Genomic DNA, 27815 nt, shown 5'->3' with positions numbered 1-27815 from the left:
TCTGTCAGGATGCAAGCTCTCAAGAGCCAGAACGAGGACACGTTCAACTCTGCCCTCAGTGCCAAGAGAAGTACCTGGTACCTGATGGGAGCAGCAGTGGCTGCTATGTGCTCTTTGGCAAGTCCTGTTCCCTTTCTAGACTTCAAACTCCTCCCTCACCCTTACTGCAAAGAATCTATAAAATGACCCCCAAGCCATCGATCGGGTCTGAACACTGGTCTTGGAGGTCATAAAAGGAGGGAAAGTAACACTGAAGCTGGCCTCACAGCTTCAGTGTGGGCTAGTTTCAAACAAGGTAGAAACAAATAAATAAAAATAATAAAAAAATAAAATGACCTCCAAGATTGCCCTTAGACCTGACCTTCAGAGCCAATGACTTCCTGGCTCCTGGCTCCTGTAATGACCCAACCTTGAGCAGGGCAGGGGTCAGGGGTAAATGTGAAATCCTTCCACCTCCTTTGAGTCAGTGAACTGAGGCAATTGTGCAAGGTTGCGGAGGCTCAGGGACCCAAAAGGTGCTGGGAACCTCGAGGCAGTGAGTCTAGTGTCAACACACCAGGATGCTGTCACAGCTGAAAAGTCCCTTGCCCCAAGCTCCAGAGGCCTGCTACCAGCTCCAGCTGAGGGGCGCAGGGTTTTGCTGATCCTGGAAAGTGAAGAAGCCCCCATTCACAGCCCCTCCCTAGCATGTACACTTTGTCTTCAGGAACAGTGGCGGCGGCCTCTCAAACCGCTGAAGACCTGCCCAGAACCACCCCACACACTCCACTCCAACCTCCTCACTCCCAGCCCGGCTACGGCCAATGTGAGCTGAGAATACCAATAAAAGAAGCCTCCATTCAGTGGTTTTATTGGGGTTTTTTGTTTTGTTTTTTTGTTTTTAACAGCACAAGCTGCCAGCCCCTAATGCACATTTCCCAAAATGGAACTCATCTCCTCTCACAGACGCACGTGAGCCACTTCTCCCTGAAACTCCCGTCCTTGGAAGAATGCTAATCTGAAACCACAGCCTTCAGATTAAGGCAGACCTGGTGAAGATTCCAGCTCCGTCACTCCCCAGCTGAATGAATGCGAAGACGGATGATCTTACACACGTTTTTTACCCTCCCTGAGCCTCAGTTCCTTCATCTCTAAAATGGGAGCAATGATTTGTATATACAGAGTGATTATTGGGCATTATGTAAGATTTATGAAAACACCTGTCATAAGCACTCACACACACAGGGTGGGAGAAAGTAGGTTTACAATTGTGAGTATGTGAAACGGAATTAATAAAGCTATTTCAATAATCACAACCTGCATGTCTTTTTCCATACAAATGGCTGTAAACCTACTTTTGCCCCACCCTGTAAAGGATGTCAAATAGGAGCATCGGTTCCAGTCCCTAGTCTTTGTCTTTTCCCCTGAAGTTGTCTGATACTTTCTCTGGAAGCTAAGAATGGAGATACCTGACATTAGAACTAATATGGATAATACCAAGATTATAAAGTAAAAAAAGCGGCACTTAGGAAACAATTATAGATTTTAAAAGGGAACAAAGGAGGTTTGAGGCTTAGGGAGGGACAGCATTTGCCAAAGGTCACACAGAAGATGAACACATGTAGAAGAGCAGGCAAGTAGGAAGAGAGAAGCAAACGAGGGTGTGGAGAGAGGTCAGGGCTGAGGTACTGAGCTGGATCCAAGGACAAGCAGCCGAGTGTGTTCACTCCAGCTGACATTGCCCCACTTCGCATGCCCAGCAGGGCTTGGCATTTGCCCTTCTCTGGAGCTTCTTCTTTTGGGTTCCTGAGTTTGCAGTAGCTTCCCAGAAAATGCTAGGTAAATAGCCTTGTTGTTTCATGAACAACCAATCCCATAATCAGATGAGGCTCTCCATATGAACTGCTATCTCAGAGTTGGCCCCTCCTGTAAAGATGCCCCATGTCAGGCACCACCGCAGACAGATGTTCCCCACAAGGTTCCCTCCCAGGGCCTTGCTGAGGACTCTGAACCCCACTTCACAGGATGGGTTTGGGGTATACCATGCTGTTCAAGTCTCAACCTCCTCTTTAGGAAGTATCTGCTCCTCCCAGCAGCACCAAGAAAAGTGTGGTATATGAACTCTGTTTGTACCTTTTTCTTGCCCCCAAAAGTCAGGCATGAGTTGCCATTTTAAGGTAATAAGGAGTGTCACTAACCTTTGAAAATGTCTTGGGCTGGTGTTAACCCCAATCACGGGAAAGCTGGAGGCACTGGGGCCAGTGTATTATGCTACTTGATTTTTCCTTTTGGTTATGTTTTCTTTGTTTATATTGTTCTCCTCTCTATATCCCTACCTGCCACCCCACTCCCCTCATCCTCAGGAGCCAGCACCCGTCCTCATGGAAGAGGTCTGACTTCTTTCTGGTGATTACAGATTTGTTACCTCACCCTAAGCTCACGTGTCTTGGGTTCTCTGTGTCCTCCTTAGTGTTCATGTATGAACTCCTTCGCCCAACCCCATCCGGGCATCCTCTGGTTTAGACATCCACCTAAAGGCAGAGGCTTCCCTAATTGACTTCTTGAAACTTCCAGTTCAAGGGTACTCAAAACTCGTGATTTAGGACTCAGTGATGCCAGAATTCTGCATTTCTAAGATTCTCAGTCATTCTCATAACTCAGGTTTCACAGTGCTAGAATTCTGTGATTCTAAAATTCCATGACTATACAATCTATGCATCAAGAATTTTATGATTTTTGCGTTTCGTGAATTTGCCATTGACATAGTGACAGTTAGCCAGTACCTGTTGGCTTGGGTTTTTGTGATTGCTTTCCAGAGGAAGGAAGTCTTGGCTCTGGGCTCTCTCCTCTGAAACCACTGAGAGCAGAGGAAGGAGAAGGCTGGATAGGTGAAGGGCAGCACTCCCACCTCCCCTGGAACTCCTTCGGGGGGATATGGCCAGGGCAGCCTAGGCCTAGGCCCCAGCACTCTGTCCTTCCACCTCTCCGTCAAGCCCCTCATCAAAACTCCAGTATCTGAGGGTAGCAGGAAAAGCAAGCTCCTTTGTGGCCCTTCCACCCAGTTGCCTTTCCTTCCTGGCCTGCCCCACGCTCCAGAGCAAGTTTACTGAGAGCCTGGCCTGGCCAAAATGGGCAGAGGGGGAGGTAGGATTAAGCACCGGGCAGGGAGCCAGTGGAGGAGATACGGGAGATTCCCTGGGGAGCTACGCAGCTTTCCCTGAAGGAGAGGAAAGAACAGAGGCCGGAAGTGGGGGTGTGGGTGAGGGCACTGGTAAGGGTGGGGTGACCGGTATTGCATTGTGGGGCTGGAGCTGAGCTTCCGGCCATTGACCCATTGGTGACAAGGGACCTCCAGCCTGGCACCCTGGGGGGCGGGCTGGGCTGGTTGAGCTTCTACCCTTTGATTCAGGTTCCCTTGCCTGAGTCAGACTCCCAGGAAAACCCAGAAGGCTGGAATCAGGGGTGGGGAAACTAATCCTCCAGGGCTCCTTCCTGGGAGGGTCCAGCAGGGCAAGACTTTCCAAGGATCACATTTGAGGTTTGGGGCAGAACAAGGGCTGGAGCTCTGGGCTCCTGCCTCCAGTCCACAGCGGTTCCCCCACATCCCAAAGTGTCCCATTATTACACAACGTTCCCTCGATGGTTTGGTCAGACTCTGGGCTAGAGGATGGGCCCGCCCCCCCAGCCACCTCCCTAGAACTGTCTGGACCACCTCCTCCAGTCCTGAGTGCTTAGCTGAAGCAGCCAAACCCGATTTTCTCGTGGCTGCCTAGACTGGCTGGAGCAGGAAACCCTCCTCCAGGCATGGGTCCCTCGGGCCACCGTCCTCCTCCCCCTCATATTCTACTCTCACCCCCGGCCCCTCCCACACCTGTGCCACCAACCACTTCCTCCTCCACGTACCCTGGGCAGCTCCACTGCACCGACAGGTGTGGTCCAATGCTGTCCCTCTCTGGGCCTCAGTTTATTTTTTTTTAATCCTGCCTTTTCTTTTACTGTGATGGAATACACATGACATAAAGTATACAGTTTTAACCATTTGTACATCTAGTGACATTAAGTATAGTCCTATTGCTCACCACCGCCCATCTCCAGACGGAAACTCTGTATCCCTTCCAGGGTAACTCAGTTCCCCCCTCACCCCACCACTTCACCCCCACCCTGCACCCCCGTTTTACTTTATGTCTCTATGAATTTGACTACTCTAGTTGTCCTCGCTTTTCTGGTCTATAGACTGGTTGTGAGGAGGTTCCAAAAAAAGGGGGATGAGAACAGCAGGGGGCCACCCCTTGGATGGTGGTTGGTGCAGCATCGGTGCACTCGCTGCCTGGGGTGTGAGAAGGAAGACGTGCTTGGTGGAATTCTGGGTGTGGCTGTCGGGGTGAAAGGTGCAGGTGATCTCGGGGAGACTGAAAGAGAAAGAGAGCATCATCCCGGACCAAGTCCCCTTGTGACTGGAGTTCAGAGCCCTCGCCGCCATCGAGTGCAGTCAGTGCCTTGTGTGATCCGTTTAATGTGTCTCCCATAGAGCTGCAACTCCCACCAGAAGAACTCCCACTGACTTGCTCACTGTTTTATCTCCAGAACTTGGCACCCTCCCTGGCACACAGCAGGCACCACTGACTGAGACAGAGTTTCAGATTGAAAAGCAGAAGCAGAGGCACTCCAGGGGCTGGAGACCAGCCAGGCCAGCTCACCTAACCCAGGCCCCTGCTCCAAGCTGCCACACAGCCCAAGTCTTCTCGTCTGGCCTGGGAGCCCAGTTTTCTCAGCCTCCGGGGAGCTCTGGCAGGGTGGGAGACAGTGAGCCGTATCCAGTCACCCCCGGGGTCACATAGACTGGGGTGGTGGGTGCCCTCTGGCTGCCACTGCCTCTGGGAGCCTGGAGGGGGAGGAGAGGTGGGAGCCTGGAGGGGGAAGGGCTGTGGAGGAGCCAGCATTGCAGAGGCAGTTAAAAATAGCCAGAAGAGATGATGTCATCGGGTTCCCACAGCTCAGCACCCCCTCACTCACACACATACACACTTACTCTCACAGACTCAAGTGTGGGCATGCACACACCCACACACACACACACACACTTATACAGAGGGAGGTTTCTGGGTCCCAGGGCCGCAGGGGCAGGGAGGTCTGGTGAGTGTGTCTGCATGTGGTATGTGTGTCTGTGTGCCTGGGTTTGCATGAGTTTGATTGCATGTGTTTACATGCTTTGTGCTTATATCTGATGCATGCATGCCTGTGTCTGTTCATTTGTAGGCACATGTATATTACATGTGTCATGTGGGGAGGTCTGTGTATGTCTATTTATAGGCATGTTCTTGCATGCATATGTATTTGTTGCATTGTGCATCTGTGAGTTCACTTATATTTTTACATGTCTGCAAGTGTTCATGGATTGTGTCATGTGTACTTATATGTGTGGGCCCCCCTGTGGGCCTTGGACACTCACCCAGTCACCTTCTAGTTCTGAGGTTCAGTACCTCCCCCTCCCAACACCCTGAGAGACTTCAGCTCCCATCCAGCACTGTCAATGAATTCTCTCTGTCCCTCCCCTTCTCCAGGTCCCATTCTCTGGCAAGCCTTGGAGTGCATGGACACAGACACAATTCATTTTCTCCCCACAGGCTTCCTGAACCCCAGGGGCCAGGCCAAAGGTATCAGCCCTCAGGGAAGGGAGCCCTGGAAATGAAGCCAGATCTTCAGACAGCGAGACACACACACTAACCCATGCATAAAGTGACACATTAGAAACAGGGTCCCTCACAATGTTTCCTGTCACTGAGACACAATGCCACAGAGACACACCTCACAGAAACCCAGTTACAGCCAATGACACGTGGGTGTACACGCAGAAAACCAAGTGGAAAATCACCAGACCAGAATGCTTAGCACCCTCCCCCTTTCTGAACTCAAACTTGGTCTTGCTCCACCTCCAAAGGTCTACCTCATCTATTTTCCTGTCCTGGAAAACACTGACCTCAGAAAGATACTTGGGGGCTAAAGGCAGTACCCCCTCCTCAGAAGCAACCCTCTCCTCCTCCAGGCTAACCTCCACTCCCCTCCTGATCTTTATTCCTCTTAGCAGAGCTGATGCCTCTCTCTGGTACATCTATATCCTCACAAACACACCTTAACACTCACAGCTGGCCACAGGGGCACGATCAGTTGCAAGGGTGCACCAGCCACCTGTCCACTTATAGTCCCACTGTTCTGTTCTCACACACACACACTCAGACACACACATCAGCAGCTATACCTACATACCGACCATTCCAGGCACACAGAGCCACATATACCATGCTTGAGAACTCCTGAGGTTACACTCAGGCAGTGAAATCTCTTTCATTCTGTCCTTTCTGATCTGTGCCTCTATCTGCCTCCCCAAGTACCCAGCTCTCTGTATGTTCCAAATGTCTGTGGAGACCCTCATCCCTGTGCAGATGGGAGTGCAAGGCAGGAAGGCCCTTACCTCATAGTGCGTGTCAAAAGGTGAGGCCAAAGATGGGGAGATGGTGTGTGTTGTGTGGCTGACCTTGTCCTGTCCTTCCACTCTCTAACTGTGATCCCTGCGGCTGTCACTGAAGCCTGTCCCTGCCCTCATACCCTGCAGAGTCAGCTGGAAACACCTCAGAGTGGAATAGGCAGTTGGAGCAGAAATGATTGTATTTGGCTGCTATTCATCACCCATGGCCCCTGGAAGATGCAGATCCGGAGCCGGTTAAGCTTCTGGACTAGTTTCTGGGCATTTCTAGAGGATCAGAAAGCTTCCAGGTTGACAGAGGCGTCTGAGAACTGAGGAGAGGAAAGAGAGGGAAGAGTGTGAGGAAGGCGGCAGTTTTGGAAGCTCCACAGCTCTTAGATTCACCACTTCCCCAAGCCCTCCATTTCCTGCCAATTCGTCCTCCATCAGGGTGCTGTCTTTCGGATGCCTGCCGGCAAGGCTTCTCTGTACCTTTGAGGCGATATTTCACAGAGTGTGTGTCCCCTCAAGTGCCTATGCAGGGCTAAGGTGGGGAAAACTGCAGTGGCCCTGTTTTTCCAACCCCAGTCCTGGCCCAGGGCCCTTGGCTAACCTTGCATTGGAAGGATCCACACACTGGTGGTGGCAGGGTGGGTATTGTTGATACCCCTGGCCCTGGTAGCAAGATTGGTGGATGCAGTGGTGGCAGCTGGGCCTTGGAGTTTCTGCCGGTACCTTCTGCGGCTGCACTTGAACATCTTGGGAAACCTGGGCCGAGGCCAGGCCATTCCTGGCCTGCGGTAGGGGGAACGCAAACCCCGAGGCCGAGGGGCACGGGCAAGCTGAAAGGGCCCCATGGGCACAGAGGACTCCTATACCTTGCCCGAGGGTGCTGCTGGCCAGGGCACCTGAGGTCTCTATGACATACGGTCTGTATGTGGGTGGGGCTCTTTATTACAAGGCCTGGTGCCCAGCCCCTCCCCACAGGCCAAGATCTCTCACAGTTCTCTCCATGGGTCAGTCCAACCAGAAAACCTCATCTCAGCCCCTTGGGAGAATGGAACTCTTAGTGGGGGAAAATCACTCTTTTACCTTCTCATCCACATTAACAATATTAACAATTTTTATTGAACACGTATTGTGCACCCAATATGGTACCCAGTACTTTAAAACACTATCTCTTTCCATCTCACAACAACCCTACAAGGAGATTCTATAATTATTCCTCTTTCACATACAGCCAACCCTTGTTATTGATGGCAGTTATGTTCCAATGAAGTCACCATTGTGAACACTGGATTAGCAAATACCACGTCAGTACTCCTAGGAGAAATACAGGGTTCGATTCCTACCAGGTCATAACATTTTCATCAATTGATTGATCAGTACTTCCCCTGGTTTTATGTGTTTTTCAGTTTAAAGACACTTAATTTAAACATGATTGATGACTCATTAACATTGAACTCATGGCCAATAGCACTATGACTTATACCTGAAAGAAGTTCATAGGACACATGTATTTCTTCTGCAAATCACATCACAACCTTCCTGTGCTTAGCAACACTAGACAGCACTTTTGCGTGGCTTGGAAGACCATTTTAAACAACAAAATCACCAACAAAAAGTCCCGGAATATAAAAAACATGACCGTCAATAGGCCAGAAAAAGAACTCTTGTTTCCATTATAAGAGCTGCAGTGAGAAGGCAGGGTATCCTCCTGTTCAGCCTCCACTGAGGACATGTGTGCTGGCCGACTCCAGTTTTTTGCAGCTTGGCACGTGTCCATGGATAACTACAAAAGTGTCACAAATATTGGTTTGGGGTTACAAATAAATTTTAGTGAGTAGGTAAATTCACAAATATGTATTCTATGAGGACTATGCAGTCCTCATCCATGAATGATGAGGATTGGTGTTCAAAAAAATTGAGGTTCAGGTGAAGTCACACAATCAGAGGCAGGCAGGGGTTCAAATCCATCATGAGCCAAGGTCCAAAGCCCAGACATTTAACTCTTGTTATTCTGCACTTGTGCATTCATTCATTCATTCATTCAATCGATCATTCAGGAAATGTCCACTAACAGCTTTATATGTGCTGGACTCTGGGAACATAGATTAATGTGACCTGGTTCCGATTCTTCCTGAGATGAAAGAAGAAGCCATGTGGATAATCAGTACAGGTGAAGAAACAGCTAGGTCCCTGGGGGACGTAAAACATCCCAACCCTGGGTTTCTCCCCTTTCTTATGAGAGCCGGGGATATCCAAGGTTCTGCCAGGCCTTGAGCTGAGTTCTCATGGAACTTCGGACCTGCCCCTCCTCCCTCTACACCTCAGTCCCCTCTCCTTCCTCTTATTCCACCTGTAGGCCCCCTTCCACCTTTCCTCTGTTTCTGCAGGAGCCAGCTGGGAGACTGGGGAGCCCTCCACACCACCTGCCTTCCCAGCTTCCACGTTTGCCATCTTCAGTCTTAGAAACTGATCTGGCCTCCATGAACATCTAGATGCTGTACCTACAAACCCACCTGTTCTTGGCCATCTTCTTCTTCAAGTTCCAGACCAAGGCTTCTTTCCCTGCTTTTTCTGGAAGCCAGCCCCGGTCTTTTTAGAAATTCCATCAATGTAGACAGTCTGCTTGGTGGTTAAGAGGTAGACTCTGGGCCCTGGCTGGTGTGGCTCAGAGCGTTGAGTGCTGGCCTGCAAACCAAAGGGTCATGGTTTCGATTCCTGGTCTAGGGCACATGTCTGGGTTGTGGGCCAGGTCCCCAGTAGGGGGTGTGTGAGAAGCAACCACATATCGATGTTTTTCTCCCTCTCTTTTCCCTCCCTTCCCCTCTCTAAAATAAATAAACTTAAAAGAAAAAAAGAAAGATGCACGCTCTGGCACCAGACTGACCGGGCTGAATCCTGGCTCTGCCACTTATGAGCCATGAGGTCATGGCAAGGACTTAACGTTTCTGTGCCTCTGTTTCCCTGTATTATCTGTCTCTTAGGGTTGTTGTGAAGGGGAGAAAAGACTATACACACACACACACACACACACACACACACGCATATATATAATGTGTATGCATATTGTATTGTCATTTAAAATATAATCTGTATGAATATTGTGTTGTCAGTTTCATCTCTCCTGTCTCTTTAGCTGCCTCCTCCCATTATAAAAACAAAATAAATTTTAAAATCCACTTTGTCCATGCCATACCCCCTCTGGCTGTGAATCTCTCTACTCTGACCTTTTTACTCTGTAGTCACTTATGTTCCAGACTGGGGAGAAAAATCTTTTTTAAAAACCCTTTAACAACTCTGTTATGCAGACTAGGAATCAGAGTCTTAAAATGAAGTCTAAGAAATGCCCCACCCAGGGTCACAGAGCTAATAAGCAACAGAACAAGGATTTGAGCACCTGGTGCGAGTGACTGGGAAGCCATAACTGACCCAGCACCTGCCATCAGGAATGCTGTAATGGAAGTGCAGTGGCAGCCCCAAAGGATTAATAAAGGTGGGCATTACAGAGCCTTACAACTGGGCACGTGATGCTTTTGTGGGACCATGCTGCCACCTGCTGGCAGAAAGGGAAGGGTGTACACAGAATACTAAAACAGGAAGCTGGGCAGAAAAGAGTGGGGAGGAGAAAAGTGAGGAGGAGAGATGAAGGGAGGAGAAGGATGGGGAACTGGAGGTTTTGCTAAGGGAAAAGGACTAGGAGCTGTTTGCTACTTAAAGAAGGGAGCAGAACCTGCAAAACCTCGGTCACTTCCTTGAAAGTGTGTGTGTGAGAGACAGAGAGAAGCTCTCCGTGTATACCTCAGATGTTGCTCTATTATTTGTTAGTTTCTCGGAGTTGGTCCACACAGAGTTTAATGTGTGTGTGTATGTGTGTGTGTGCTCATGAGCACCAGTAGGCTTTTATGTGTGTATCTGTGTGTGAGTACGTAGATGGCAGCTTGGGCAGATGATATGCCTGTGAGCATATAGGGGACGTATCTGCAGATAGAGAGTTAGAAGTGTATGTGCATCATTGTGGTGGACGGCACTCAGAAGTTCTCAGGCCCCACCCCCAGATCTCTCTCCCTTCTCAGATGAGGAAGGGCATTGCCCAAGGTTGGTGTTGCCAGGCGGAGGCTGGCTGCTCCTGTGGCTATGGGGACAGCGGCTGTGGGGACTGATCTCTAGGCAGCAGGGGGCAGCAGGGGCAATAGGAGGCCTGTGGGCTGGGGTGGAGCAGGCAGGCAGGCGGGCAGAAGGAAGCCTTTAAAACACCTGCCCCACCTGCAGGTGAGCAGTGTTGTGTGAAATCCAGCTCCGTTGCCTCCCTGCCCACCCAGTGGCAGTTTCCTGGAGCTGTTTGTCTCCCTGGAGTCTCAGCAGATCCTTCTTTCAGAAGTCACTACGAAAGAGTCCTAAACAGGTAGGTGATGGCATAGGATAAAGATTATCCTATGAAGGGAACTCAATCTAGAAGCAAGTTCGGGAAGAGTCTAGGGTTGGTGTGGGGAGGGGTTCAGGATATGCAGTTGCCAGGGAAGGGCATGCAGTGACCTGCAGTGTGGGAGTTAGACTTGGGGTACCAGTGGATGAACCTGGGGTGTTAAGATATCAGAGTATCAGGTGCTGGTAGAGGGTCTGGGCAGTACAGAGGTAGGAGTGTCAGGATGAGCACTGGGAAATATCCTGAGGTGTCAGAGGCCAGGTGCAGGGGAAGCTTGGTGGTTGGAACCCATATAACCAGGGTTCAGGATTCTGGCATCTGGTATGTCGGGGTCCAATGCCAGGGCCAGGGCTACCCTGGGGTTGCGGGGGAGGTCCTAAGTCATTCGTGTCTGTCTCCCAGGAGCCACCATGCAGTGCTACAGCTTCATCAAGACCATTACGATTGTCTTCAACTTTCTCATCTTTGTAAGTATAAGGGTTGTGGGCTCTTCAGGGCTCCCTACAGGAGTGGGTTACAACCTAAATAAAGCTCAAGGTGGGAAATAAGAGACTGCAACGGGGCCCATGGTGGAGAAGGGTTTTCCTTATGTCACCTAGTGCGGAAGGAAATTCGGGGGCCTCTGTATGATGGGGAGCTGAAGGAAGAGAAGGCCCAGAGACCACACAGCAGAAGGTCTTCCTCAAGCAGCCCTATTCATTCAACACACATTGATAGCTGAAGACTCAGTGCTAAGTGCTGGGGTGACAGGTGAGCAAGCTCTTTCTCTGCCCTGGAGGATCGAAGGTCCAGCAGGCAGGCAGTCACAGAGCAGTATTTCTTACACAAGCACAGGGCCTATGGGAGCCCATAGGAGGGGCTTGGACCCCACTTGGGCAGAGAAGACTTCCTTGAGGATATAGCCAATGCTAGGGATTTGCCCTTCATGAGGAGGTTGTAAAGCATGAAGGAAGGCCCAGAGGCAGTGAAATCAGATATCACTCGGGGAAACCAGGAACAGATTGTGTAGGGCGTGTTTGAGGAAGCTTAGCAATGAGGCATAAACCCTGGAGATGGTGGTGGAGATGGGGAGAAATGTACAAAGTAGAAAAGTAGGCAAAGCAGAAAACCCTCAGATGATGGCTGAGGCATGGAAGAAGGTGCAAGGAAGATAGAGGTCTCGGAGATGATGTCCATGTCTCTGGAATAAGCAACCCCCGGAATGTCCCACAGGCAGCTTAGAGTTGCAGCCCAGGTGGGAACTGGACATGGACATTTGAAAGTCCTGTGCCCACAGGTGGTCACTGAGGCCATGCAGTGGATGAGAGCACTCAGGGGGCGGTGAACTCTGAGAAACCCAGCTTATAAGGAATAAGCGAAGGAATGACCACCAGAAAGCAGATGGAGAAAGATCAATGCGAGGAAGACAAGGAGAGTGAGATAGAGAAGTCAAGGAGGATGTGGCATGAAGTGTCTATTGGATTTAGCACAGGATGTCACCAGAGACCTTGGAGCCACATTAGAGTGAGTTAGACTGAGCACAGGGTGAGGAAGTGGAGACACAAAGTGCAGATGAATTTGGAGAAAATCCGACTCCGGTGCAGGCCGTGCTCTGAGCTTCCTTTGACTTTCGGGCACTAACCTTTATCCCTGTGTCTGGAGAAGACAACAGGATTCCAGGGATTTGGACGGCAAAGGCTCTGGTCAGAGGGGGTTAAAGGCAAATCCGGTTTGATTTCTTGCCTCCGTTGCCCAGCCCTTACCAGGCTGTGCAAAGCAGGGCAGGCCTCAGACTCCTTGAAATTTGACACTACAGGCTGAAAATCCAGCTTTTTGTCCTTGAGCAAACATGCCTGGAATCCAGCCACAACCTGTCACCTTATTCCGGGTTCTGCCCTCAGTTGCTGTAGCTGGGAAGTGGGGACTGGCCATTGAGGTGGTGTCAAGATGATTCATCCACTGAAGCTCTGGGTCAGCAAAGTTTTGCTTTGGGAGTTGGGCAGTGCCCTCCTGGCACAGTACCCTATGCCACCCCCAGCCTGGGCCTTGGGGGTCCCTCTGAGGTTTTGGGGTTGAGCTAGGGAGCCTCTAAGAGCTCTGGCTGTACTTCCCTCCACCGGTCTCTACAAGGAGCGGTCTAGGCTAAATGAAGGGCAGGCCTAGAAGCTAATCCTGAAGTGGAGCCAACTGGGGCCTCAGGGTGCCCCTTCTCACCACCTGCCTCTCCAAGGTTGGGAGCAGGTGTAAACCTCAGCCCTGCCTTTGCTGCCATGGTTACTGTTGAGCCTGCTCAGTGCTACCACACCCCTGTTTCTGCCTATCAGAGGACAGAGTTGTTCCAGGCACCAACAGGCTGGGGAAGAAATGCGGTGCTCACCTGTTTGTTTTTACCCCCAGCTATGTGGTAGGACTCTGGCATGGGTGAGGCAAAGCCTACCCCCTCACACCCACCCTGGCACCCAGTAGATACTTGAGGAACCTCTGATCTCAGTTACATCCACCTAGGTGAGCGGCCTAACCCTGGCTATGGGTATCCCAGCTCCCATCCTTCTGGCTCTATAGCACAGGTGGCGAACACAAGGCCCGTGGGCCGAAGCAGACCCTCCACCTCCTGTTATCCAGCCTGGCACCTTGTTTCTGTCAGGTGGCAGTGCGGAGCTCCTCGCCCCCAGTTAAGGAGTACTTACATTTACACAGTCCTAAAATGACATTCGGCCTTTGAGGGCAATTGTGAGGCTGATGAGGCCCCTGGTGAAAATGAATTTGACACCCTTGCTCTACAGGATATTCTTCCTCCCTACAGAAAAAGTTGTTCTTTTTATTTTTTAAAAGATTTTATTTATTTACTTTTTTAGAGAGAGGGAAAGGGAGTGAGAAAGAAGAGAAACATGAATGCGTGAGAGATATGTGGTTGCCTCTCATACACACCCCCAACTGGGGACCTGGCCTGCAACCCAGGCATGTGCCCTGAGAATCGAAACAGCGACCTTTCTGTTCGAAGGCTGGCGCTCAGTCCACTGAGCCACACCAGTCAGGGCGGAAGAGTTTTTAGACTCCTTAGCCAATAAAAGGGGAAGTTTCTCATCTCCCATCTTCCTGACTCAACTGTGTGGTAGGGGACTTCTTGCCAGCACTGTTTCAAGGTCTGCCTCTTTGTCCCCAGCTGTGTGGTGTGGCCCTGTTGGCAGTGGGGATCTGGGTGTCAGTCGATGGGCAATCCTTCCTGAAGATCTTCGGGCCGATGTCGTCCAGTGCCATGCAGTTTGTCAACGTGGGCTACTTCCTCATCGCAGCTGGCGCTGTGCTCTTTGCTCTTGGTTTCCTGGGCTGCTACGGTGCTCACACAGAGAACAAGTGTGCCCTCCTGATGGTGTGTCAAACCCAGCTCCAGAGGCCCATAACCAATGCTCAGGGTCCCCTCACCTTTGACACCAAGCCCTGGGGAATCCCCAAACCCTGTTCTGGACTCCAGGGACCTCAGCAAAGGAGCCCCTGTTGAGTCTGTATGGGGGTGGGTTAGAGCAAGGAAGTCATGAGGGACTGTCTCTCCCTAAAATTCAGACCCCTGTTCCCCACTCAGTTCTTCTTCATCCTCTTCCTCATCTTCACTGCTGAGGTTGCAGCCGCTGTAGTCGCCTTGGTGTATACCACAATGGTGAGGACCGAGGATGGGGCAAGGGGATAAGACCGGGCAAAGCCCTGGGAGTGGGCTGTGGCCTGTGAACGGCCACCTTCCCTATCCGGCCCTAAACACTGGCCTGCCCCATCCAGGCTGAGCACTTCCTGACACTGGTGATAGTGCCCACCATCGAGAAAGACTATGGTTCCCAGAAGGACTTCACTCAAGTGTGGAACAGCACCATGGAAGGGGTAAGGTGGGCTGGGGGAGATTTGGGAGTGGGAAGAAAGAAGCAAAGCCCCACTGACCACCCTCTCCTCCTTGTCTCCAGCTCAAGTGCTGTGGCTTCAATAACTACACAGACTTTGAGAACTCTCCCTACGTCAAAGAGAACAATGCCTTTCCCCCATATTGTTGCTTTGATAACGTCAACAACACAGACACGGAAATTTGCACCAAGAAGGTGGCCGAGGACAAAGCCGTACAGGTGTGGGCTGGCGTGGAAGGTCGGGCTGCTCTAAAGGCCTCGGAATGCTGAGGCGGGTGCTGATCATAGACGTTCTTTTCCCTGCCCCAAGGGTTGCTTCAGTCAGCTTCTGAAAAGCATCCGAACCAATGCAGCCACTGTGGGCGGTGTGGCGGCTGGAATTGGGGGCTTAGAGGTAAGGGGTTGAGGGGGTTGGGGCAGGACATCCCCCCTGGGTCAGAGCTGCTTCTCCTCTCTCTGAGGCCTCTCTGGAGGGGACAGACTTCTAACCGAGTTTCATGTCGGGGGCTTGTGGGGCAGAGGGACTCAAGCTTAGGGACCATGATGATGCCCCCTCATCTCTCCCTATTCTTTCCCCACCAGCTGGCTGCCATGATTGTGTCCTTGTATCTGTACTGCAATATGAAATAAGTCTGCCTCTGCTTCCGCCACTGCTGCTGCAGGAACTGGGAGAGGCACCTGGTGCTGCCAAATGGGTGTGATTGGCGTGGGGACAGGATCTAACAGTGTCTCTTGGGCCAGAATGGGCCTGGCCTTGCTGCTGTGGAGTTGGGGGCCACATAGGGACCACCCCGTACAGGCCATGCCTCACTTTGCTTTCCATTGACGGGTTTGGGGCCCACCTGTTTCAGAGCCAGTTCTAAGGTAGCCAGTTCTGCCCATTCCTCCAGTCTGTCTCTTGAACCCTTGATACCCTTCTGGCCAACAGGAGCTCTTGGTGACTCCAGTACTCCACTGGGTAGTAAGGCACCCTATATCCTGAGCATATACAAAATTAGCAGTAACCAGGAAGATGTGTAGAAGGCACTTCAGTATTCATAAGCCAATTAAAATGTTTCCATTGGGACTCTTTTCTTATGTATCCTTGGGGAGAGAAACCCATCTTGCCTAAACTGGTCTCAGATTCCCGTGGGGCTGGAGACTCGGAAGGCCCCTGGAAAGGTAGAAGTGAGGTCGGGTGAGTGGCTATTTCTTCCCTTCATTTGGATGCCAGGCCTGGGAGGGAGCGTAACAAGGGTGGTTAACAGGGCACTGGGGAGGAGGTGAGGGTTGGGCCGGGCAGCTTCCTATGTGGGAGGGCTTTGGCCTCAAACTACCCATTCCTGGTGAGGGGCACTGAACCATAAAGCTATGAATGTAACAGGCTTGTGCCCAAGTGGGGGCAGGGAAGACCAGAAATATTGCCAGGGCAATGGGAGAGGTCACTCCTTAGGCTCTGGGAATCCCTCTGAAAGCCCCATCAGAGGATCCAAGCCGCCTACCCTTCCCATACGGGCAAAGCGCCACACCTGTTTCTGCTTTGGGGATTTCAGAAAGAACTTCATTTATTCTTGCTCTTGGCCTGCCTGGTGTTGTACAGATCTGATCTTTATTTCCTTTTAACTACTCCCATGTTCCAGAAATGGGGCCTAGAAAGGCCATGTGACTAGTTCCAGTCCCACATCTTTCGTGAAGAGTTTGGACCCAGGCCATCTGACATGGCAACAGGTTTACCAAAAAGCCAGCATGTCCCCCACACAGATCTGATTCTTGCTGAACCAGGAGCGACAGCACTAAGGAGGCTATGGCTGGAAAACGTGTCTGCTAACAAAGAGAAGCCCCGCATGGCAAATCAGTCCTCCTCCTTGCTTCCCTTTGACCCCTGAACCCCCCTTCCCAGGTTTTTCTAAGGCAGCCAGGGACTATCTATCAGCATGGCTAATCCCCCAAATGAGCAGTGACCTGACCAGGGCCACACAGTGCTTAAGAGCCAGTATGAGACCAAAATCAGGAGCCTGCTGAGAAGTGGGCAGGAGAGCACTGAGCCCCTCTTTTGCACTTTTCTATGCCCTGCACACACAACGCCTCCCCCAGGCGCCCATATAAATGCTGTAGATTTGTTTGTCCAGGGCGGGCCTCCACCTCATCGTGAGCTAATTGCTCCTCAACCTGGTTGTTATGGCACCTCAAACACTATCTCTGTTTTCAGCAAACATTGAAGGCAGCAGGAGGGCAAGAAATGTGCAAAGCCACACCACCCGTGCCATTGCCGAGCTGCGCTCCAGGCACCGGTGGGGGAGGCAGGGGCAGAGAGCGGGTGAAAGGGCAGGAGTTCGTCGGTTTTTGCCTTCCTGGCCAAGGTTCTATAGGAGCGCATGAGGCTCACCTCTCAAGGACTCTGAAGGCAGACCCTTTCTCAAGAGGTGTTCTGTGTCCACTGTCCTGACCCTAAGTCCTTCACAGATGCCTCGTATGCCTCACTGCACCTGCTTTGGGCTCTTATCCACTCCCTGTAGACAATCCCATTCGTTTTCTGGTCCCTCTATGACAGAGATCTTCCTAACTTCTCTGGGTCAATGGCTGGGCGAGAATCTGATGAAAACAATGCCTTTTCTCTAAAAAAAAAAACAACAAAAAAACCCAGAGCTATGAAACCTGCATACAGTGCCTAAGGGCCAAAGAAATCCTTAACCCTGTCTCCATCTGCACCCCAGTCCTAGCCTCCTGAATGATGTCAGCCCATTCTGCCTTACCCACTCCGTTTCCACCCACACTGCACTATACTCACCTGCAATCCCATTACCTTTCCACCCCACAGTATCTCTTTTTGCTCTCTCTTGCTGGATCTCTGGGGACAAGTGTCTAGCCTGACAAGCTAGGCAGGAAACAGCTTGGTGGTTAAACGGTAGGGAAGGGGTGTGGGCTGGCTATTCCGAGCTCAGCCCCAACAGGTCAGGCTCAGCTGCTCTAGGGTGGAGCCAAGGGAAAAACCTGGAAGTCTGAGACTTGGGCATCCCCTGGTGGCTAAATAGTCCCAAATGGAAGCTAAACCCTGTAGAGGGCAGTAAGGAAAACTCACCATCCACCATGACCATTCTCTCTTTCTCTCTCTCTCTCTCTCACACACACACACAAAATCACAAGACACGTTCCTAGAGCTTTTCGCCTTTTTTAATCAATGACCACCTTATCCAGCTTTGAAAACCTGGATAAAGATGAGGCTGAGAAGAGGCCTGGTGCAGTGTCTGAGGGTCTCTGAGTGAGTCTGCATCAGTGGTGGGCCCCTGCCAGGCCTGTCCAGGAGTTGGGCCCAGCAGTTTCCTGAGTAAGAGCCAGCCCCACCCTCAGGGCAGCACCCCAGTCCACAAAGAAATCAAGGCCCTTTAGGCTTCAGCCTGTTTCCAAGGCCCTCAGGACAGTAAATAAATAGGTTAAATCTGAGCCAGGCCTTGGAGGAGGGAGTATACAAAGGGCAGAATGAGGGGCCCGGGGATCCTAGGTACTATCGTGTCCTTTCCCAACAAGAAAGTAAATAAATAGACCTCCAACTCAGAAACAGGGGTATTGGAACAGGACCACCCTCCCCTTAAAGTTAGTAATTAAGTCTCAGGTTAAAAACAAACCAGCCCCAGGCCCTGCCAGTGTCTATAAAATCCTACAGGGCGGAATAAAGGGCCAGCCTGCCTGGGGGTACATAGTACCCAATCCTGCAGGGTCCTGGAGGAGGTCTCATGTTTGTTCTGCAGCTCCTGGGGCTCCCTCCTCCTTTGGGGGTGGCTCCAGGAAAATTGGGGTGACTGATGGTGGCTTCTTCACCCTGGGAAGATAACAGGGAAGAAGTCATTAGCTATGTCCCCTAATCCAGCCAGTCTCCCATTTCCCAGGGAAGAGACGAGTCACTCACGAGTAGGGGGAGGCTGGGACCCCCACTACCAGGAAGTGGTTCTTCTTCCGAAACAATCTCCACAGGCCCCGGTGGTTGCCACGCACATCTAGGTCCCAGATATGGAGGCACTGGTGGGAGTGAGGCATGTGCAGAAGCATGGGTCAGGGAGCTGCGGTGAGGGCCCAATGAGGGCCCATGGCCCAGCCCCAACCCCTCCTCAGCAGTTCCCTCCATTTGCAAGAGGTAACATCTTTTAAAACATGAATTTGAACAAGGGGGTGGGAAGAGGGGTTCTGAGAGTGTAGAAGATTCTAGAACAAAGGCTTCCTGTATCTTGGGGGAAGGGGTATTCCTAGGGTAGGTGTAGTATTGGGCACCTTGGCAAGTTGGGTCCAGGTGGTGAAGTCATCATCTTTCTCCATTCGGATAAAGGCCACGTAGGTATGGCCCTCTGTGTCTGGCAGGAAAGAGTCTTCACAAGGGTCCTTGCTATGGTCTAGAACTTCGGCTTCACTGCAGTGGAAGCCAGGTCAGGGTGGTGAGGGCAGGCAGGCAAGACAGGGAGCAATTCATAAGTGTATCACACAAGTCTCCTTGCTTAGTTGTTGCCATCTTGAAAGTCTTAGCAATTTTTGGACAAGGAGCCCTGATTTTCACTTTGCAGTGAGCCATGCAAATCATGAGGCCAAGACCTCAGTATTTGACTCCTTGTCACTCCCTGCCACACACCCCTAACTGCCCTAGGCCATACCTGAGCAGCCTGTGAACTTCCACTTCATAAGCTTCCTTCTTCAGACTAAAGGAGAGGGAAAAATGGGTCAAGGGAGAGGATAGCCCTTAAGGTCCCAGGAGCAGGGCTGGGTAAAGGAATCAAGGGGGCAGCAGGGCTGGGATAAACACACAGGCCCCAGGGTTGGAAGAGACTGTCAAATACTGGTCACTGAGGTTCCATAATATCCTTTCCTTTGCCCTGTCTCCCGCCCTCACCTGTCCACATTCCTGAGCTGAACACCTGGAACCGTGTTGAACTTGTGCTTCTTGAAGTAGGCCTCCTGGAGAAGGTGTGAGGGTGCAAATCAGGGCCTTGCATTGTCTGTTGCCCACCTGCCCACTGACCCACCATATATCCACAGGCCCACAAATGAAATCCTGGACCCACATAGGTGCCTCTAATTTCCTTCTCTTCACCATCCTTTTTGCAGCATCCTTGCCAGGCTCTTAAAGCTTTAATCGGGCTTAAGCATTACCAGAGAGCTCAAAGCCACACTGGAAGCTCATGCTACCCACCACTGAGCTAGTCCCTGTCCCCAGTGGTTCTCCCTGGGCCTGTGGTTCTGTGGCTGTTCTAGAGCCACAGAAGCCAGGAACAGGCCCTGCAGGGGGTGGTGGGCAAAGGGACAGGCTTCACGAGTACAGAACACTGCTGTGCCTCGGGTGCTGAGAGTGACCTGAGGTAAATGCCTGCCTCTCTTGGGGAAATGAGTGAAGGTCTCATATTAGCTGGTGTCTGAGGGCCCTACTGGCTTCTAGGAGGTTCCAGGCTGGAAGCTGTCCATTCCTTCAGGCTGGGCTGTCTCAAGGCCTCCCTTCTTGTAATGGGGAGAGGTGGGCCCTTTGGACACAGCCATGTAGTGGGTGGGGATCTGGGAACCTCCCTGTTCACTTCAGGCTGAGGCTTAGGCCCCAGCACTTGCAAGGACAGGAGAGGGCAGAGCCTGCAGGGTTGGATGTGCGCTTGGCGGCAGAAATACCCTCCTCACTCCCATAGTCTAGTGCTAAGAATAGTAATAATAAAAATAATATCAGCTAACCCTTATATAATGCTCACAGTTCAAAGCATTTTGCATATATTAATCATTTAAACCTCATAACATCACAACTCTATTAAGTAAATAATATTTTTTAATTTTCATTTTGCAAATAAAGGAACTGAGGTAAAAGGATGATCAGTCATTTCCCCAAGGTCACGTGAGCTGGGGGTGCTCCAGCACCCATGTTCTTTGCCCTATCTACCATGCTGTGCCCCCTCCCCAACATCCCTGCCGCCCACTCACATGGAAGTAGCCGTTCATGTTGAGGCCCACAATGCCGAAGTGGTAGGATCGGGAAACATCAGGGATGATGCACTCTCGGCCTCGGCGCTGTTCCGGCATCCGCATCCACATGTCCCAGTCCCAGAGCTGGGGCCGTGGAAGATTTTGAAGGTTAAAAGGTTCCAAGCTGGTAGAGGACCCCAGCCCACTCACCCTACCCTGCCAGGACACCTTTTCCGGCGTAGGCCATTTGGGCTCAAGCTCCTCCTTATACAAAGACTTCCTGAGTACCCAGCCCAGCCCAGGCATGGTCTCCACACGGTACAGCAATGTTGGGTCCTCAGCGGTGTGTTCATACCCCTAGGGATAGGGGGCCATGATGGGAGGCATTAGCTCAGGGCCTCTACAAACTCCCCAGCTGACTCGAGGCCACTCAGCCTACCTGGTCATTCCAGGCAGAGATACAGTATAGGCTGTCATCCTCCTCCAGCAGGTGAATGGACTGACTCAGGAAACTGAGAGAGGCAGGGTCCAAAGGTTCAGGGAGAGACAAAGACAAACCCAGCCACACAGTGATGTGGGCAGAGCTGGAGATGGGACTCAGGAGTCATGCCTCCTGCCCCTCCCCCCAGACCTCCACTGTCTCCATTCATCCTTTCAGCTCTCTACTCCAGCTCAACACCTACCATCCGACCTTTGCTCAGACTTTCCCCTCATTCTTCAGCTTGCTTCCTCCAAAGCTCTCCAGGATACCTACTGCCTTCTTCCCTAGAGACTAAGTCAAGCCGAGAGGCCCCACACAGCTTACAGAAGCTGCATGGAAGGGCACTTCCCTCACCTGAAAAAATCCACAGCAATGTCCAGGTCCTCTTCCAAAACCACAGCAAACTTGGCCTCCTGCAGGGGGAGGGGGACAACATGATTCCAAGGGGGGGCCTTTCCAATTTCACATCTCCTCCACCCTGATCTCACTCCTCAGGCAGCACTCTTCCCATTTCCCAGATAAGCAGGATGAGGCCCAGAGCGCGGAGGAGCTTGCTATGTAAGACCAGACGTTATGCTCATGTGTCCCCTCCCTAGGCCCACGAGTTTTTTCCTGACTACTCACTGGAAACAGGTTGAAAGTGGCTGTGAGGCTGGCCTTGTAGTGCTGGGTGGGGAATAGAAACAGGGCACATGAGCGTCAGGGTGGACGGTGCTGCCAGCTGTCTGCCCCTTCTGTCCCTGCTTAGGCATTACCTGAGACACGCGGGCATTCTTGATGCTGATGGGAGTGTGCTGGATGCCCCTCAAACCAAAGAGCGCCACCACATCCATCGGCTCCTGGGGGGCAGGACCACTGGTCATCCAGTGAGCCACCTCCCCCTGCCCGTCTCTGCAAGCCCTGACATGCCAAGCCCTCCACATTTCACAGCCCTTGCCTGGGCTGTCTCCCTCGTCCGTCCTCAGTGATCACTGCTACTCAGCACATGCAACAATGCTCCACCCAAAGCCCCCAAGTCCCACTCACCTCATAGTAGCCATCGATGAAAACTGTTATCATCTGGGGAGACACGCCCTGGGCTGAGAGCAGAGAGCGCAGCATCCTGGGAAGCCCAGGGATGGGTCAGGCCTCTCTGACCTCCCTGACTCAGGCCTCCCTGCTGTTTATAGATGGGCCCACATTCCCTGTGTTCACCCACACATGTAAGTGAACCTAGAATCTGCTGTGTCTCTGCCTACCTCAAGAGTTCCTCCCGCAGACAGTTGAGCCTGGGGTTCCCACCCTCTGGGCACCCTCCTGTCCACTGCTGGATGAAGCCCATTCCCAGGCTCACCTGTATAGGTAATTGGGCCGGTTTCCTGCAATGACAGCCACAGGAACATTGAGGACCTTATTGTCTGGGAGCTGAGAGAGAAATAGCTTTTAGCTCTTGCCTCATTCCTTCTTCAAACTGGGATCCCTACCCCAGGAAGTGTTCTTGGGGAGTGAGGGAGACTTTGGGGGGAAAGGGAGTCTTTCCTGTCTTGGTCCTCCACACACTGAGCCCAACCCTGACTCCAGGCCTTTGCTCACACAACCTGCCTTCCACCTGCCCCACCCCCCACCCCCCATCTTTCTGAGCTCAGTGCGAAGCCTCAGCTCCTGGTTCCCTCCCAGGCTAGGGTCGGGAAAGCCCAACCTGGATCTTTCCTAGGGCGCCTCGCCAGGCCGGGAAGGAGTCCAAGCCTTACTGCCTAAGGCCCCACTCACTGGGTCAGGGCTGAACTCAATGGGTGTGGGGTCCTTGCAGCTGCACACACTCCCGTAGCCCTCGACTTTGCTGCAGAAGCGCCTGCGGCGACGATTCAACTCTGTGTCTGCCCAATGGCACTCTGCCTCTGAGGGAGAAACAGGGTCAAAAGGATGGGGGCACAAGGCCAGTGCAGTCTGAAGAATACCAGACACCACAGTCAAGAGTTTTACAGAGCCCCATGAAGAGGAGCCAAACGCCCAGCCCAGGTACTACCCCAGAGCCCGGCCCCCACTAACCCCACCTTCAGCTGAGCTCAGCGGCACATCTGTTTTCAGGAGGACTGGGTCCCCCCAGGAGGACAGGGCAGGTGACTTAGAATGCTTCTCCCCAAGGACCGGACCTGGCAGGGAGCAGGAATGAGGGATAATGGGGGCCCAGACTCCAGATTTGGGGCTTCTTCCCATTTCTCTACCCACTTTTATCCAACTCACCACTACTGGCTTCCCTCCCCACATTTAGGGTTCTGCTCCCCCAGGCCCTTAATACTATAAGGGTAGATGGCCTAGGGTGCTGGCACCTCCTTTTCGTCCCACGAAGGCCCAGGTGTCCCTCCAGCCCAGAGCAGGGCCAGCTTGGCTGCCTAAGCTCCTCAGCAGAGCCTTGGCTGTGTCCTTGAGGTGGAAGGAGCCCTCGTCCTGCGAGACCAGAAAAGGTGGTCAGCCTGAACAACACAGTTCCGGGAGACCGGGCTTCATGAAGCACTAATTACAAGTACCTGTCAGGCACCAGGTCAAGCCTTTTACTTAAATTAGCTCATTAAATTACTGCAACCACCCTCAGTGATTGCTATCATTTCACAGATAAGAAAATGAAAGGCTTAGGGAGATTCTGAGAATCACCCAAGGTCACCAGGCTAATAAGTCCTTACCATAATCCCACATAATCTGCACTTGTGTCCCCTGCTACCTCTCTGCCTTCTTCCCACCACTCTTTTTCCCTCCCTTACTCTGCTCCAGCCCCTCTGGCATCCTCGCTGTTCTTCAAGCATGCCAAGCACATTCCCACTTCAGGGCCTTTGCACTTGCCATTTTTCTATCTAGAATGCTCTTCCTCCAGATATACACATAGCTCACTCCACACTTCTCCCAGCTTTCTGCTCATATGTCATTTCCTTACAGAGGCCTTCCCTTTCTAAAATGCATCCCCCATCACTCGGTCTCTGTTGCTTTATTTTCTTCCTCATATAAGTCATCATTTCCTGACATTAAAGATTTATTCAGCTGCTTATAAAAAAACCCCTGCCCTGCTAGAGTAAACTCCACGAGGTTAGGGATTCTGTCTTGCTTCCCACTGTGGCCCCCATGCCCATGCAGTGCCTGGCACCCAGTACATGCTCCATGGGTAAAATGACAAGGCTGGTATTGGAACCCAAGTTACTTTCCTCCAGAGTCTCTTCCCAGAGTGCCATACTAGGGGCAGAGAATGCAGGGCCATGGGCAGGGTTGGAGCTGGAGTTCAGGGGATGTGGCCAGGGTCAAGTCACTGACCTTGACGGTGCAGATGAGCACTCGGCCAGGGGCCACCATGTTGAGGAACAGAACCATGGCCTCATCTTCGTGAGGTGAGTATGTGTCAAACACACGCTTTGCCATGACATGACCCTGGCAAAGGACACACCACTCAGAGTTAGTGTCACTGGCAAGGAGGTCTCAGCCTCAGCCCTCCAGGTCCTCCACCCCTAGAACCTCACCGTAGCCTGGTTGAGGACGATGACATGGATGCCCCGGCCCTGCTCCCGGGCCTCATCCTCCAGTACCTACAGGGTGGCAGAGACAAAGTCTAACTCTTCACTCTGGCATTCAAGGTCTCTCTTATTGGCACTTAAAAAAAACTCGCAACTGCATGAAATGAAACCTCCTTTCCTGCCTATGCCTCTGTTTACTCAATTCTCTTCCAAGCCAGCTTGAAGGCCATCTCTTCCAGGAAGCCTCCAGAGCACTCCCATCAAGAGATCCCATCTTTCTACAACCTCTCCCTCCATAGCTTTCATGACTCAGAGCCCGTGACTGCCCTGCCTCGTGCTGAGGATACCATGATCCATCAGACTGAGCCCTGGGGTGGTCTGATTATTTTCCACCCTGGTGCCCGAGACAAGGCTAAAAGCTAAGGAAAAGACCAGGAAGTGATTATGACATAAATAACAAGGAATTAACTGCCTACTAATACTAATGATTAGTTCTGATAAAATGCCACTCCATATAATACATTTCACATACTTTTCATATAATCCTGGCAAGTAGAAATCATTACTTCCAGGTTTCAGATGAGAAACTGAGGACTCCAAAGTCACCCATGTATAAATTAGCAGAGGTGTAGTTCCTATTCAGGCAGTGAGCCCCAAAGCCAGGGGACCACACCTTGAGTAGAAAGGAGTGTACACCAGACACCAACCCACTCACCGTAGTGCCGTCCACTGCCACATATACTTTGCTGCGGCTTGAGTATACCTCCACATCCAGGACCCTCCGGGGACTGCTGCCTCTGCGCCGTGGGGGATCCAATCGGCCCAGAGCCTCATCTGTGGGGGTATGACAGGTCATGGAAGTAGTGTCTCCAGCAGCCTCATCCTTTAGGATATGCCTGCTGTTTTAGCTGTGAGATCCCAGGGAACCCCATACACCAATCCCATCCTCAGCCTGGCCCCACCATAGTCTTGCTCCGGCTCCGAGTCTTCATTGGCCTCATTGATTGCCCGTCGTGTGTCCAGGATTAACTTGATGTTGACAATGACGGTCACCAGTAGAAACAGCACAGCCCCTGTCTGAGGGGAAGGGTAGGGATGACTAAGGAGAGGCACCTCCCCACCCCAGATCACTGAGGGTCTTCCTGAAAGGAGGGCCTTGGCTTCAGTGATGACAAGGGAGAACCTGAGACCTGTCTCTCCTCCATCTGCCCAGCTCTACTCCCCCAGCTAGGGTCCAGTTCCATGATCACCTTCTCCAGGGACACCTCCCTTCCCCCCACCCTTCCTCCCTCATCAGGACTTTCCCTTCCCAGAGCTCCTGTATTCTTCTATGTGAAACCTTGATTTCCTTGGTTCCCTCCACGATTAGTTCCTAGAGATGGTGCTAGTCCCAGAGAACCAGATGGGCACCAGAAGACCTGGCTCCTAGCTCTGATTGCCTGGTGGTATGGGCTCTTGGGCAAAGCCTCCCTAATCAGACTTTGGGCTTTTCTCAGAAACCTAGAAGGCTGTACTTGGGCTCTGATTCCAGAACTATGGGCCCAAACCACTACCTGGTAAGGACATGACACAGAGGTTTCCCCTCTAGGAACCTGCTACCCCTTTCTAGGGTGAGGGTAGCCAAGGTGGGTTCTAGAGATCATAGTCTGAGCTAGGCGGTAAGGCTGCGAGGAAGGACCTGGGAGATCTGGGACATCTCTATACCTGGCAGAATCTCCGCAGGGTCCTCTGGTTGGTCAGTTTATACTTCCAGGTAAGATACCAGCTCCTCTTCTTCCGAGCCCCAAAGGGCTTGAGGAGGGGGCTGGGCTTCCAGTCGTCCATGCTGGACTGGAGGGTCACCACTGTCCCGTCCAACCCATGCCTTCAGGAAACTGAGGGGACCAGAGGATCACACGGAGTAAAGTGTTCCTCCCAAAGCCTGATGCCTTCTGGGGAGATGAGGGAGGACCTCCCAGTAATGCTTCCCTGCAGGCATCCACACTGTGAGACCTGAGGAAAGTGGCTCAACTTTTCTAGGAAGGAAATCTTCAGAGGGGTCAGATCACCTGGAAACTCCTCTGAGGCTGAAGAAACTGACAGGGTTGCCCAAGGACCCAGAGGGAGAAGCCAAATCATCGGCTTTCAAGGCTCATGAGCCCCCAAAATGACCAAGCCCCAAGCCTTCTCATTCCTGGGGTGGGCTAAGAGCAGCGGCTCCACCACCCCCCACCCCGCCATTCTCCCCTCCCCTCCTATCCGACCCTGCTCTTCTCCTCCTAAGGGCCGGAGCCACCAGAGGCGTCGGGAAACCTGCCCCGGCCGCGCCAGCACTCCCGGACCCCCGCCCGGAGGCACTCACGGGTCAGGAGCCCTGGGGCCCGCTCGGGCCCCTTTCGGGCCCGCACTGCTCCGCCCGGCGCGCCGCGGCCTCCACCTCCTCCATGCCGCGCGCGGCCCCGCCCCGGCCGGCCCGGCCCGCCTTCCCGCTTCCGCCGCCGCCGCCAACGCCGTGGGGTGAGAGGGCGGCGGGCGGTGCTTGGGGCGGTGTCGGGTGGGGTGTAGCCCACGTCACCGGGAGTGCTATGCCCCTAGGCAGCTTCGCAGGGAGCTGGTGAGGTGGGTGCTGGGGAGGAGCTGCTTCCCCGCCTCTAGCACGGCCAGGTGGCAAACTGGATGCCAGTCGGAGTTCTAGAGCCTTGAACTAGACCGCACTGCACCCCAGGGTCATAGGGGTTAGGGGCCTTGGATACATCTTCTCGCCCCCCTTGTTTGAGCAAGGCTGCACCCAGCTCTGGTGCATGCGTGGCCTCTGAAGGGTAAGGGGAATTAAAAACCTGGTTCTACCACTCAACCAGTCATTAAGGAAGTTGATTCACGTTTCAGCCTAGGTTCCCTTCTTTATGAAATGGGAATACCCTTGTATGACGCTTGCTCTGTGTCAGTTACCTTTCGAAGCAATTTATACTAATTCATTTCATTACCATAACTATTACTATGCCACTCTTAGAAAGAAAATGCGGCCCAGTGTCACAAAGCTGGGAAAGCTAGAATTCAAACCCCAACCATCTGGCTCCAGGTTTCACTCTTAATCCCTGCACTATACTGAGTAAAAATACAGAGATGCTGTGAAGATTAAATGAGATAATACATATACAGCGCACTTCACTTACTACAGTATTCCTCAAACCTTGGCTTGTGTCAGAGTGACTTGGAGGGCTTGTTAGGATCTGGTGGGGTAGTT

At 52.2% G+C, this 27815-nt stretch overlaps 4 protein-coding genes and 1 pseudogene across 5 annotated transcripts in view; 2 read left to right on the top strand and 3 right to left on the bottom strand.

Annotated features, from left to right (window-relative positions):
- Window positions 1-4777, bottom strand: part of PIK3R3 (phosphoinositide-3-kinase regulatory subunit 3) — a 124748-nt gene extending 119971 nt beyond the window's left edge. The window contains exon 1 of the mRNA XM_037039515.1: window positions 4677-4777. The gene's annotated coding sequence lies outside the window, so the exon portion shown is untranslated. The remainder of the gene's footprint in view (window positions 1-4676) is intronic.
- On the top strand, window positions 186-296 carry LOC118982479 (uncharacterized; annotated as a pseudogene).
- A 1858-nt stretch (window positions 4778-6635) lies between the features above and the next one.
- P3R3URF (PIK3R3 upstream open reading frame) lies at window positions 6636-13019 on the bottom strand. 2 transcript variants are annotated; one of them, XR_005065552.1, is made up of 2 exons: window positions 12490-13019; window positions 6636-6771 (listed from the first exon to the last, which is right to left on the bottom strand). XR_005065552.1 is itself a non-coding variant. In XM_037039517.1 (2 exons), exons 1-2 carry the CDS (start codon window positions 7294-7296, stop codon window positions 6728-6730), a joined length of 288 nt encoding a protein of 95 aa, XP_036895412.1. In that variant the 3' UTR covers window positions 6636-6727. The 2 variants fall into 2 exon arrangements, 1 of the variants encoding a protein (XP_036895412.1); XM_037039517.1 differs by lacking the exon at window positions 12490-13019 and adding an exon at window positions 7053-7296.
- On the top strand, window positions 10703-15800 carry TSPAN1 (tetraspanin 1). The gene is made up of 8 exons (XM_037039516.1): window positions 10703-10847; window positions 11271-11335; window positions 14011-14217; window positions 14428-14502; window positions 14619-14717; window positions 14798-14953; window positions 15045-15128; window positions 15317-15800. The coding sequence occupies exons 2-8, from the start codon at window positions 11279-11281 to the stop codon at window positions 15362-15364; spliced, it is 726 nt and encodes a 241-aa protein (XP_036895411.1). The 5' UTR covers window positions 10703-10847; window positions 11271-11278; the 3' UTR covers window positions 15365-15800.
- A 2062-nt stretch (window positions 15801-17862) lies between these two features.
- Window positions 17863-27047, bottom strand: POMGNT1 (protein O-linked mannose N-acetylglucosaminyltransferase 1 (beta 1,2-)). The gene is made up of 22 exons (XM_037039512.1): window positions 26934-27047; window positions 26297-26466; window positions 25555-25669; window positions 25308-25426; window positions 24599-24664; window positions 24396-24509; window positions 23426-23543; window positions 23150-23248; window positions 22866-22993; window positions 22450-22520; window positions 22143-22218; window positions 21872-21955; window positions 21741-21782; window positions 21471-21529; window positions 21075-21147; window positions 20864-20992; window positions 20654-20779; window positions 19587-19651; window positions 19351-19395; window positions 18977-19112; window positions 18618-18727; window positions 17863-18530 (listed from the first exon to the last, which is right to left on the bottom strand). The coding sequence occupies exons 2-22, from the start codon at window positions 26414-26416 to the stop codon at window positions 18443-18445; spliced, it is 1983 nt and encodes a 660-aa protein (XP_036895407.1). The 5' UTR covers window positions 26417-26466; window positions 26934-27047; the 3' UTR covers window positions 17863-18442.
- Window positions 27048-27815: the final 768 nt, after the last annotated feature.

This window comes from Sturnira hondurensis, unplaced genomic scaffold (assembly GCF_014824575.4).
Source record: "Sturnira hondurensis isolate 20B ecotype Veracruz unplaced genomic scaffold, ASM1482457v3 Scaffold0025376, whole genome shotgun sequence".
Taxonomy (NCBI): domain Eukaryota; kingdom Metazoa; phylum Chordata; class Mammalia; order Chiroptera; family Phyllostomidae; genus Sturnira; species Sturnira hondurensis.
The sequence above is the reverse complement of the archived record's forward strand: the minus strand, read 5'-3'. Positions and strand labels throughout refer to the sequence as shown.

Coding starts and splice junctions, on each gene's coding strand:
- TSPAN1 (XM_037039516.1), top strand. CDS start 11,279: ATGCAGTGCTACAGCTTCATCAAGACCATTACGATTGTCTTCAACTTT. Junction 14,718..14,797: donor GGAACAGCACCATGGAAGGG/GTAAGGTGGGCT, acceptor CCTTGTCTCCAG/CTCAAGTGCTGTGGCTTCAA. Junction 15,129..15,316: donor CTGGAATTGGGGGCTTAGAG/GTAAGGGGTTGA, acceptor TTTCCCCACCAG/CTGGCTGCCATGATTGTGTC.
- P3R3URF (XM_037039517.1), bottom strand. CDS start 7,296: ATGGGGCCCTTTCAGCTTGCCCGTGCCCCTCGGCCTCGGGGTTTGCGT. Junction 6,772..7,052: donor GTGGATCCTTCCAATGCAAG/GTTAGCCAAGGG, acceptor TCCTCTCCTCAG/TTCTCAGACGCCTCTGTCAA.
- POMGNT1 (XM_037039512.1), bottom strand. CDS start 26,416: ATGGACGACTGGAAGCCCAGCCCCCTCCTCAAGCCCTTTGGGGCTCGG. Junction 25,670..26,296: donor CCCTGCGGAGATTCTGCCAG/GTATAGAGATGT, acceptor CCTTCCCCTCAG/ACAGGGGCTGTGCTGTTTCT. Junction 24,510..24,598: donor TCGTCCTCAACCAGGCTACG/GTGAGGTTCTAG, acceptor GTCCTTTGCCAG/GGTCATGTCATGGCAAAGCG.